Raw genomic sequence first — 12,388 nt, forward strand, 5'->3', positions numbered from 1 at the left:
GTTTCTTTTGAGCTGCTTCAGTTTTGCTTCGAGCACACAGCACCTTTGAGAACAAAGGCCAACAACCAGCCACACCACTCTGTACCTTTTTATTCCCAGTAATTGTCTTCTGGGGCATGGGGTAATCAGTTTCTCCTTATTGCCAATCTCTTCATCTTATAAATACCTTTTTTTGTTTTTTAATTTTTTCCCCACTTAATAGTATTATTTTTCTAGTTACATGCAAAAGTAGTTTTCAGCATTTTCACTTTTACAAGATTTTGAGTTTCAGATTTTTTTCTCCTCTCCAAGACAGCAAGCAATCTAATAGAGGTTATACATGTATGATCATATTAAACATATTTCCACATTAGTCATGTTGTGGAAGAAGGATTGGAACAAAAGGGAAAAACCACGAGAAAGAAAAAACAAACCAAAAAAAGGAGAAAATTGTCTGCTTCGCCCTGCATTCAGACTCCACAGTTGTTTCTCTGGATGTGGACAGCATTTCCATCATGAGTCCAGTGGGATTGTCTTAGCTCATGCATTGCTGAGAAGAGCTAAGTGTAACAAAGTCAGTCATTACACAGTGTTACTGTTATTATGTACAATGTTCCGGTTCTGCTCCCCTCACTGCATCAGTTCCTATAAGCCTTTCCAGGTTTTTTTGGAATCTGCCTGCTCATCATTTCTTATAGGACAATAGTATTCCATTTTGTTTGTATACCACAGCTTGTTCAGCCATTCCCCAATTGATGGTCATCCCCTCAATTTCCATTTCTTGGCCACCACAAAAAAAGACTTGCTATAAATATTTTTTTGTATATGTGGATTGAAACTTGTGCCTTTTTTATGATCTCTTTGGGTTACAGACCTAGTGGTACTGCTGGGTCAAAGGGTGTGCACAGTTTGATAGCCCTTTGGGCATTGTTCCGACTTGCTCTCTAGAATGGTTGGATCCGTTCACAACTCCACCAACAATGCATTAGTGTTCCAGTTTTCCCACATGCCTCTTAGGTTTGTCATTTTACTTTTTGGTCATATTAGTCAATCCAGTAGGTGTGAGGTGGTACTTCAGAGTTGTTTTAATTTACATTTCTCTGATCAGTAGTTATTTAAAGAATTCTTTTTGTTTTTTGGAACCTGTGGTTTCATTAGTATAAGGAACTCCCTGTGCAGAAACTGCACCAGTGCAGATAGAGAGGTGCCCAAGTGATTGTCTCCAGTGTGAGCCCTGAGAACTTGCACACTTTCCCGTGGCTCATACAGCCAGCCTTTGTCTTAGATGGTTTCGGGGTCCAGGTCCTCCATGAGCAGCCACTTCCGGCCATGGGCCTAGTTATTTAGCTGGGCATTTGAGGCCCGTGGGATCTGCTTCCAGCTTGTTTTTCTGACTTTCTCTCTTGCCTCTCTATTTAGTGAACATTCTATTTTAGACAGATATTGGTTTCTATTTGGTGCCTTATCAGTCCATTCCCATGTAAGAAATCATACAGGCATTGAGAGGTCTGCCTTGCAGTGGAAGAAGGAATTTCTGGGGTCTACAGAGGCTTCGTGAAGTGGATGGAATGAAGCTGGGCCCAGGAGCCAGAGGAGGGTGGGCTGGGCTGGGAGGGAGAAGCGGCCCCATCTGCTTGAGCACAGCTGAGGGGGGGACATACCCCTTCCACTGTTCCTAACACATAATCAGTACTGAAAAACGAAGACTCGTCTGTTTGTTAAATAAAAGAACTTTTGAAAGAAAGGGTTTTTAAGTTTAAAGATGGTGTCTTAAGAATGTGTTTTGGCCTCTGAAACAACTTCAATTGAGTTTCTTCCCAGGTTTAAAACATTCCCCAGCGTTCTGTATCGGCTCCAGACTCTGGAAACCATCCTCCTCGGTAACAATCAGGTGGGGTCTGTGGACCCCCTGCAGCTAAAGCAGATGGACAGGCTGGCCACTTTGGACCTGCAGAACAATGACCTCCTGCACATCCCACCCGAGCTGGGCAACTGTGTGAGTCTGAGGTAAGACTCTGCACTTGTGGATGGAGATTAGCGTGTGCTTCTTTGGGGCCGACTTCCTGCCCGAGGGGAGGTGCAGGCAGCGTTCGGGGCCAGAGCTCTGCCAGTGGCCTGTAGGCTAACCATGGCCTTTTTGCTTTTTTAAAGAGATGCAATAATGATTCTCAAGTATTGGGGCTTTAATTAAGGTTTTAAAAACCAGAGTTCAGGATGGAGCTGTGAGTTTGAAAGAAACCTGACCCAGAGGGGCAGCCGCTGCTTCCGGGCCCTGTCGGCTTGGCAGGAGGAGCTGGGGCCGGCCCCTCTAGAGCCGCTCAGCTCGGCTGGCACTGGCCACTGCCTTATTTCCTGCTTCATGTTTTCATAGGCCAGAAAAAAGACTGAAGTTTCCAAATAAGACTTACTGAGTCTTTCATTGGTCCAGATTATCCCATTTTATCTCCATTCTGGGGTAGCTGGGGGTGCCACAGTGCCTAGTGCAGCAGGCCCAGGCGGGCAGTGCCGCGTTCAGAGCCAGCTTCAGACGCTCAGTAGCTCTGTGGCTCTGGGCAAGTTGCTTCACCTGTTTGCCTCAGTTTCCTCATCTGTGAAATGGGGATAATAATGGTTGCGAGGATCACTGTGCTTAACACCGTGCTGTGCACACAGAAAGCACCAGATAATTGTTAGCTGTTTTTGTTCTCGTTTTTCTTCCTCCTTTCCAATTTTGAGTTGGAATTGAGTGTTTTCATTCACTTGCCCAGCAGTTATCAAGAGGGAAAGCCATCCTAAACGGTTGGTTCTGGACTGAAAACAAACGACAGCCTGGAGACTTCCATAACACGCCAGTGTTTTCCGAAGGGCTGCTGTTATTGGCCTTGATGTTCTGTTTGAGAAAGGCTTAGGGAGGAGTTTTGGTCTGAGAGGAATTTTCCAAAATAGTAATGGGGTAGTTTTCCATTTCTTAAGGTGCAGAGACACTGTCATTTTGAGTTTCCAGGTGGAATTTTAAATCATTTTTCTTTTTATTAGACTAAGGAAAGGAGACTGGTCAAGTGTGCTCTGGTGGTGACATCGCTGTGGTTCATGTAGAATCAGGGGATTGAGGTCCTCAGGTGGTCTCCATTCTCATCATCAGCTCTGGCCTGAAAAGAAGAGGGCGCATCTCTGTGACCCCTCCCACAAGGCGGCCCGAGCCCTTTCCCCTGAACAACACGATTGTCCAGGCAGTATTTTTGAAATTGCCCAGTGGGAGATTTGCCAGTACCCAGTATTTATCTCTCACCGGGTGCCAGAGTAACTTTGCTTTAAGCCGTGCTAGACAGCAGCATTCCACAGCTCAGACAGGCTTACTTTGCTGCTCACCAGGTCTTCATTAGAGTTGCTCATTTACTACTTTTAACACATGGATCAAAAGATTGCGTTTTTGCAACTGGAAGGGCCCATAAGAGGCTGTTTGATCCGGCCTCCTCATTTTACCTTTGAGGAAACTGAGGCTGAAAGTGGTTAAGACACTTTCCCAGCATCTCAGAGATAGCAAGTATCAGTCCAGCTGTCTGATTCCAAATGCAGCTCTATGTAGGAGAATGATCCATGGCTTACATTTGAATAGGAAGGGAGCTTGAACTTGCTGAAATTTGCTTGAAACTCCATAATAATTCACAAGGGGGAGGCGGGGGGGGACTTAACGAGGTTCTCAGACCTGCCGGATCCCAAGCGTCTGCATGTCACCTCCTGTTTTTCCTCCTGCATTAAGGGGTAGCCTCTCCCACAATGGCACAAAGCAGCAGTTGGAATGGCACTGCCCTGCTTCTTGGTGGAATTGATTCATGTCTAGAGGAGGCCCATTTTTGGAAGCTGCACCATTGCTTGGTATCCTGACTGTGCTGACTTGGAATTTGTGTCTCTTCTACCCCCTTCCCACGCCCCAAGATGGTATAAACAGTTTGGGGCATCACTTAGTTAATCCTTTGCTTCTGGGTTGGGAAACTTAAGACCAGATGTTTGATGACGTTCCACAAAGCACACACTTATGTCAGAGCTAGGACACGGATCGTTCGTTTTGGGGAATGCCAGAGGACCATGACATGAGCCCTTAACTGTTAGCAAAGAAATAGTCCAGAAGATGGTAGCAGTGGTGACTCCAGTTGTGCTGCCTGTGTCATCTTGGGCATGTCACTTCAAAAAGGGAGTGAGGGTCTAGATAGCTTCTGAACACTGTCCATCCTAAATCAGTGAACTGTGAAAAACCTGTGGAAGAAAGTCCATGAAAAACTGGAACCTAATGTAGAGAAGCTTCCCGCATCCCTCAGGTGGGTGTGGCACATCCTCAGCAATGCAGGAAGTATGTGAAATGGTGAGGGTTGGGGGGGAGGCAAACAAGATCATAACTGAGAATTAAGTACAAGAGGATAGAGAGAAATAGGCCCTCGTCGAGTGTGTGCCCGTCGTTGGAGCGCCTGTGGCAGGCACAGGCCTGGTCAAATTCGATTTGGGTCAGATGTTTGGTTTCAGAATGTCAGTCTGCGGGGAGGGGGAGAGAAAAATATTGAACATCTTTGATTTTGCTTTGGGGGAGGGAAATCCATCTCATTGAAAGTAAACAATCCCTGGTTTCTCCCCCTTCTCCAGGACCCTTCTGCTGGAGGGGAATCCATTCCGAATTCCTCGAGCAGCCATTTTAGCTAAAGGAACAGATGCAGTCTTGGAGTATTTAAGAGACCGAATTCCTGCTTAATTGAAACTTTGTAATCTTTGGCCAGCTAATGGATTTCCATGCTTCAAAGAGTTGGGGGCATTCAAAGCCTTGTCTGAGAGCTGATGTGCTGTCATTCATCTAATGGTTTCTTCAAACAGTGTGTCAGTTATTGTTGCTGTGATTTATCTGGGGCACGAAACAAATGTTCTTATAATCTTATTGCCACTAAATATTATTTTTACATTGAAAATAATGTATAATAACTTTATAGTGATTATTGCAGCCTTCTTGTGTGTTTCCCATTCTTAAAGTTTTGAAAAAAAATGTTTTGTTTTTTTTTTAATTAATTGGGGTTAAGTAACTTGCTCAAGGTTACACAGCCAGGTGTTTCTGGGTGGGTGCTAAGTGTCTGAGTCTGGATTCGATCCCAGGTCATCCCGACTCTGGTGCTGGTGCTCTTACTCTCAGTGCTACCTGGCCGCCCCTAAAAGTTTTGAAATTTTAAAAAGGCAATAGTTGTTTCTATAACTGAAGTAGTCCCGTTTAAAGCTGATTTCTTTTATAATGACAAAGCATTTTTATAAAAGATGAGTGGTGGGTTTTTTGTGGGTTTTTTTTTCACATTTTATTTTATTAGGTGTGTGTATAAGTGTTTGTGTGTGTGTGTGTGTATGTGTCTGTATTTGGACCTTTATATGGAAGTACTTTGTCATCTTTCCTTGTCTTGTGTGGGAAAAGTTATAACAACATTTGTTGAAAATACTAAGAATTTGTGATATAAAATTTCAAGGATATGCAATGCCCTGATTCTGATGCCAGTGCTGGGCAAGTCAGTTGACTTCTCAGTGCCCCAGGCAGCTCTCTGAAGACTGGAGATTCTAGATGCACTGGCGTGATGGACAGAGATCCCTACAACAACAAACCTTCAAGAGAAGATTCACTTTGATATTGTGTGTGATTTTTAATAAAATTCTGTTTGCAGCATTTACTTTCAGATGCCAGAATCCCATCTTTCCCATGGTGTATCACTTGTTTTGATTAAAGTATTTACCAGAGAGGAAACATGGTTATATCTCATAAGGAAAGAGCTGTAAGGGAACCCAGCTTGGCTTTTTTGTTATTTTCTTAGGCCCTCTTACTGTTCAAGTTGCTATATCATGCCCGCTGCAAATTAAAGTGTTTTGGTCACATTTGAACTGCCCACTGCTTTCTCTAATCTGCTTGGTGCCTTTCTTTGTACCAACATTCAAATTTTGGTCACTTCTCGATGTTCTGGGAATTAGATAAAAACTCGGAGATACTAAGAGACAGCCCTACACACAGTATCTCCCACTGTGCATGTGCTGCCTCAGAAACTGGCTGAGAGAGAGCCTGGAGACGGTAGACATGCAGCTTTGCAGCTTTTCGTGTCTTAAAGACAGCATTATGACATTGAACTTGTGGGTAGAGTTAAGACCCACATTGGGCTAATACAGAATATCTTCTTTCAAAAGAGTTTGATTTAAGGAACTTAAATTTAAAAAGATTCATGACCTATTCAGGTCTTGACACATTTGAAACAGAATGTCATTTGGGTGGATTTCAGAACCTTTTTTTTTTTTTTTTGGAGAAAAAAATGAAGATGAAAATCTTTTTTTATGGGTAATGCAAGTTGGAATTTTTATCTTACTAAGGGGAAACATGACTGTTGGTACCACTCCTGTTGCCAACTCACAAATCTGTTGTTACATTAAACAAAAGACACTTTACAATAAGGTGAAATTTTATTATTTGTACAATAAAGAGACTTTATGTTATTCAAAACACTTTTTTTAAATACTGAAAAAGTTGAGTACACCAAAGCCAAAAAAAGGCTCTGCCGTACACTGCACAGCATTGTCTGAGTCCCTGTATTTTGTATATGTACAGAAAGCATCTTCAAAATGCATTATAGTCACAATGTACACCCTCACCACTTCGTGTCAATACAGAAAGTCAAACTGGAAGGATACAACTCGAGTGTGCAAATTAACTAACATGATCAGTGAGATCACCAAATCTATTTAAAATTGAATTTTAAAGGACCTTTTTGCACATAAAATGAAGCAGTTCTCAAGTTCAGTATGTTCTAACTGCAAAAAAAAAACATTAAATACATTCACAATCTATGTTAATAAAGTAGTAAATAGTTCTTCATTCAGCTTTATTTACAAGATGGAGTTCAACTGAAAAGTACAGTTTTAATATAGCAATCTGTAACACATACAAAAATGACATTTATATATAATTTAAGCTCAAAATCACAATTATCTCAAAATATTAGTTACAATACAGCCATTTCCATCATAATTAAACATGTCCTCAAATAACTTTATTTTTATAAAATGGTAAAATTTTTATTAAAGTAAGCTATTTTGAATTGGCTACAGTACTTACTCCCAAGTAGAAAACTGTTGAGTTTTGTTTTTCTCGAAGAATTGTTAGATTAAGCCACCCGTGTAAAGCCAAGAGACCGAAAAGGCCCCGATTTATAAAGATCCGGCCTCTTGAGCTTTGGGGGAACTGGTCAGTAAAAGCTTTGTAAGGGGAGTGGCCCGCTGGAGTCTGCAGTGAAATAAATGACATGCACTAATACACTGGATGTTGGAACGACTCGGTGGAGATTACCGTGCACAAAGAAATGTTCACAGATGACAAAAAGAAGCCTTAAATAAGGAAGGCTTTGTAAAATCCAGTCTCAAATCCCCTCAATTGGTCTGCTCCCACACTGCCCTGACACCCTACCAGCAGCAGTGGGGCCATGCCCCAGAAGGCTGGCTAGAAACCATTCCCCGGAGCTAGCCGAGCATCACTTCTGAATGCAGCAAAGTCGTTTACCCAATCATACTTCATCCCCAATTTACAGAAAGCGATCACTAACCATGGGAAAGCAGAGGTGAAGCGGGAAGTGTTGACCACGGGCTGAGGGGAGGCCAACCATAGTCATGGGGCACAACAAACCAGAAAAGGGATGATCTCCATGAGACTTTCCAACACTGAATTTGGAAACTCTCCCTGTACCGGAGAAGAGGAAACAGCATCCTCCTTGCCTGGAATCATTGGGCCAAAAGTTGCTTCTAGTTTTGTGATTCTGGTCTGGCTAGGAGGAGCTCCCAGGGCCCAGCACTGCTTTATTAATACAGGGGTTTGCCTTTGTGAGATGAGAAGGGCAGAAAAGAAATAACTTGGAAAATTCATTTTTGTAGGTTATTTGTTATGATCCAAACAAAGAATCTCAAAGGCTCACAATACAATTCTCTACTTAAAAAAAGAAGTTTCCCATCACTAAAAAACAAAAAACCCAAGATAATGAACTGCATGTTGCCTTTGGTCCCCCAGCTTGTCTCTACAGAGGATCGATGGAGAAACTTGGTTTCTTCTAATACCTACAATGTGGGTTCTATGTGGGTTTTCAGGTCTCTTTTTCTGAAACCTAAACAGTAAAGCTAGGCTTCCTAGAGGCCCGACATAGGACTTGGGAATAGGAGGAGACGCCTGTGAGTTCGTAAAGTAGACAAGAGAAGAAGAGTTGGCTAAGGGGACCCAAACTTATGAGGGCTCACTTAGGGCACGCCACATTTCCCAGTCTTACTACCTGTGATGCTTGCCCATGACCTGCAGGGCAAAATTGTTCGGTTGTTGAAAATAAAATTCATCACTAGTAAACATGAAAACAAACGGTTTTGTGTTCCCACTATGGGAAAGTTTCAACAGTCTTCAACCGATGGGTTTTCTTGCTTAGCCTAAGGGCTTCCATTAAGTAACAAAAACCACTCCAGCTTTCCTGCCTAAGTAGCAAGTAGCTTGACTGGTGGGAAGGGGGAGATGATGAAGCCCAGAGCTTGCTGTGTAGGATGGGAAGTAAAATTTCCATTTCCCTTTGTCATAAATTCATTAGTTCCTATCTGTCTGTTAATCAAGGAACATTACTAATTCCCATGATCTGAACTGCACAAGATAAATGCAGCAACATAAAAGAAAATACCCATATGTGTGTGTGTCTATATACACATAGATACAAACCTGAGTCATAATAAAATTTATTTAATATATGAAAATAAGCTTTAAAGGGCCAAAAATACCTTTGTGCAATATAAGCAGCTAACATTTAAACTTCAGACAAGAATATTCATAAGCTTATACATTCTATAAAGAACCAGCAAAATAATGAGCATCTGCATATAACTTTCCTAGCTATAGTTGAGACAATCGTATTTCATCGCTAGTGCTGATTCTATTTTCATTCCCCTGAATTCATTAAGGTTTTAGGAAACATATTCAAGTATGGGATTTCTATGTTATAACTGGTGGGCATTTCCAGTGTTTCCTTAATATTCTGATGAGATCAAATTGCAAGGGTAGATTGTGAAGGCGACTGCCCGCTACCAAATCCCAAGGGGAAAAGCTTTTGAAGGGAATTCATAGACTCTTCCAAAAATAAATATCACGGAAGAGGTTAAAGCCTGGTATGATGCATTAGGTAGAAGGAGGGGTGAAGCCACACTCATTCCAAGGCTTCCCTTCTGCAGAGAAACACTTCCTCTAAATCCTGTCTCCCCTTTTCCTTGAATCATTTCCTTAGCTTCCAGGTCTTTTTTTTTCCTAGGTTTTTTTTTCCCTCCCCAGATCATAGGAAGCACCTTTTTTCCCCCTCCCCAACCTTCTACCCCACCCCCACCCCATCCCCACACACACCAAACTGAAGCAATCTTGCTTCCAACCCTGAGCCTGCTACACACCCCAGTGCCACTTGTGAAACCCAGCAGCCTCCAAATACCTGCCTTCTTCCAATCTTCCTCTCCTCTGTCTCTTCCTGTGGTAGAATTCAGCTATCCTGGGAGCTCCCATGTCTCCCTGCCTCCTCCCCCCCCCCCCCCACCATGATGGTTGTCACTTGATTATACATTAGGAGAAGATCTACTCTGATGTTCCAGTCTTTGTGCACAACAAATCTGCCGCTCACCAGTCCTTTCTAGCACTAGAAGGATGATTCCCTCTCCCCATCCTCTGGCATTCACTTACAGATTCACATGTTGCATTGCCCAGTAGATTGTAAGCTCTTTGAGGGCAGGGACAACTTTTCATTACTATCTTAGGTCCCTAGAACCCAACTCAGTGCCTTGCATATGTTAAGTGGTCCCCGTGTGTCTGCCGGGACGAGTTGCAATGGAGAGTCATCTGAGCTCAAGGTCCCCATGGTGGGCCAGGGCACATGTTTCCCCAGGTCAGGTCTGGAGTTTTCTTGTAGGAGGATGCCTGAACCTTGGGGCTGTCCCAAACCAGATCCCATGACCAGAGTAACCTAGTGGCCACGTCGATAAATGGGACACAAAGAAGAGGGAGCTATCTAGGACTGGTGACAGGCATTCATGACTGTATCTGCGGCTGTGTGGGAAAAGACATGGATGTTCTGAGCTAGTGGGCAGCTGTCATTTGTTACCAGGATTGGAGGGGCAGAAATGGCTGATGTGGGGGAGATGATTCTGAACCAATGGACCATTGATCTCTCCTTGCCATTTTCCTACAGCTTTTACATTCAGATCATGAAGGCTCTGTCTTCATTGTGCAGAAAGCTAAAAGAGATAGACTTCCTTTGCCAACAGATTGTTGCCTTGGGAACTGGCACTGAGATACTGAGACATGTCAGAAAACTGGGGTTTAAACATGAGGACAGCTCTCTACCTTGCAGTTTGGGTGTTTCTAGCTTGGAGGAGCCAGGCTTCTCCTGTTATGGCCCCCAATCAGTGAGTGGATGGGAGACTTGTCAGCATCCCTGGTCATGGAGGCTGTGGCCTGGGCTGTGTAGGGAGAAGAGTAGGTGCCAAACAGAGGTGGAGCTCTGAAAAATTCAGACCATCTCCTGGCACAGAGAACTCTTAACTCAACCATCAAATTAGCCACACAGGCCAAAATGCTGAAGGAGGAGGCACGCCTGAGCTGGGGGTCAGGCTACCTGCACACCTGTCCTTTCCCTTCCACTCCGAGCCCACAGTGGCTGCTGGGCCCAATTAATGCCCACGTAGGCACATTATTGCTTATCTACATCTTCCATATCCTCTGCAGCATTCGAAAGTAACCTGGAGTTTAATTGGGCAAGTGATGCAGGGAGAAGGAATTCCTTCATTATCCCTGACCCAAACACTTCTAGAGAACCTCCTTGTTCGCTTAGGTCTGGAGAAAGCAGATTTCCAGTGTCTTGTTCTGTCTTTGATCACATGGTCTTAGGTAGGGCTGAATCATGCCCACACATAGGAGATAGCCACCTACAGCTTAGAATTTTTAGGTGCGCTGGGAAGTTATCCCGCATGCCTTCTACGTCTGAGAGGGCTGATGCTTGACATTTCAGAATTAGAGCTTCATTCTTTTGACTTAAGACTTTATTAAAATGTAGATTTACCCACACCCAGGCAAGGGGGCTATTTGCACATTAATCACTCTAGGTTTCCTGAGAACAAATTTTGATAAGAGCAGTGATTGGGACCATAAATGGAGAGAGTAAGCAGAAATTAGAGGTGCTAAATTTCCCCACCTCAAGAGTTTTACCTAGAGCCAGCTCTAGGTTCAACATTCTCTAGTAACAGAAGACTTTCACACATGCGAAACAGAAATTCTGCTAGAAATCCTGATTTCTTTTCCCACCCACACTAAATTAGCATAAACTCCTTTTAATATTTACGAAGTTAACCAGCTCTGGAATCGCAAAACCAAATCAAACCAAAGCGAAAAAACAAAAATCCCAAACACCCTGTCAACTAGTCCACCCACAGGAGATCGAGGGGAAGAGAAGAGCTGCCTTAGATCCCAAGTGACCCGAAGTTGGGGGGATGTTGTCAACTTCTGTCATTGGAAAGGGACCCGATGCAGAGGCTGCAACTCGGAAGTTGGGATTTTTTCCTAATTCGGGAGGATTAAAATAATCCGTGTCGGCGCTTTGAGATCGGCAGACAAAATACTTCGGCGTGGGTGTCTATCCTCTGGGCTAGTAATCTCACAAAGGCTCGTGTGATGGGCATCTTTTTAAAATTCCCGAGGCGGGTGTTGGCTGGCAGAGGCTCAGCTCGAGGGCTCCTGCCTTTCCGCCGCTCCTTTACGGACGCTCTCAAGAAGGGTTGCCCATAGACTGAGGCACTCTGCAGTGGGCACTCTGGATACTGCCCCCAGTCCCCCAGCTCCATCTTCTAGTGGCTTCCTTCTAGTCCCACCTAAAACCCTACCTCCTGCAGGAAAGCCTTCACCCTTCCTCAGTCTAGCGCCTTCCCGCCGCATATCTAACAGCTCCTTTGTCCCTTCACTGGTCTTGACTGGAGACACTGGTCTTGCTCCTGGAGAGCAGAAAGTCCACAGTGCTTAGCAGTGTCTGGCACACAATAGTCCCTTAAGAAATGTTTACTGGCAGACTGGCCGACTGACCGACCGCCTTACACAACTCCTGGGATCAGATGCTCTGGCTCCCTCGGTTTACTCCTAATTCCTTTAGAACATCACTGAGAATTGATGTTCAGCTGTTCTTTAAAGCCTTTCTTACCCTTTTAATTCATCCTCTCCAATCGCCATGAGGCCGAAGCGTAACAGACTTAGTGCTGAAAGGCACCTTAGACATTATCTCGGCCTTTATTTTACCGATGAGATCATCACGGGTCAGAGACAAAGTCTTGCACACCAACGTCCTCCAAGTCTGGGCTACTTTTCCTCTCCCACCCTGGCTCTCCC

At 43.9% G+C, this 12,388-nt stretch overlaps 1 protein-coding gene across 1 annotated transcript in view; it reads left to right on the forward strand.

Annotated features, from left to right (window-relative positions):
* Nucleotides 1-5,860, forward strand: part of LOC138164867 (leucine-rich repeat-containing protein 40-like) — a 51,853-nt gene extending 45,993 nt beyond the window's left edge. Inside the window, exons 14-15 of the mRNA XM_069092795.1 lie at nucleotides 1,801-1,986; nucleotides 4,594-5,860. Of these exons, the coding sequence (XP_068948896.1) occupies nucleotides 1,801-1,986; nucleotides 4,594-4,699 (292 nt within the window). The 3' untranslated portion in view covers nucleotides 4,700-5,860. The remainder of the gene's footprint in view (nucleotides 1-1,800; nucleotides 1,987-4,593) is intronic.
* The last annotated feature ends 6,528 nt before the right edge of the window (nucleotides 5,861-12,388 follow it).

Source organism: Petaurus breviceps, unplaced genomic scaffold (genome assembly GCF_028583685.1).
Source record: "Petaurus breviceps papuanus isolate PSGF00001 unplaced genomic scaffold, PetGlider_PUasm1.0 207, whole genome shotgun sequence".
Classification (NCBI taxonomy): Eukaryota; Metazoa; Chordata; class Mammalia; order Diprotodontia; family Petauridae; genus Petaurus; species Petaurus breviceps.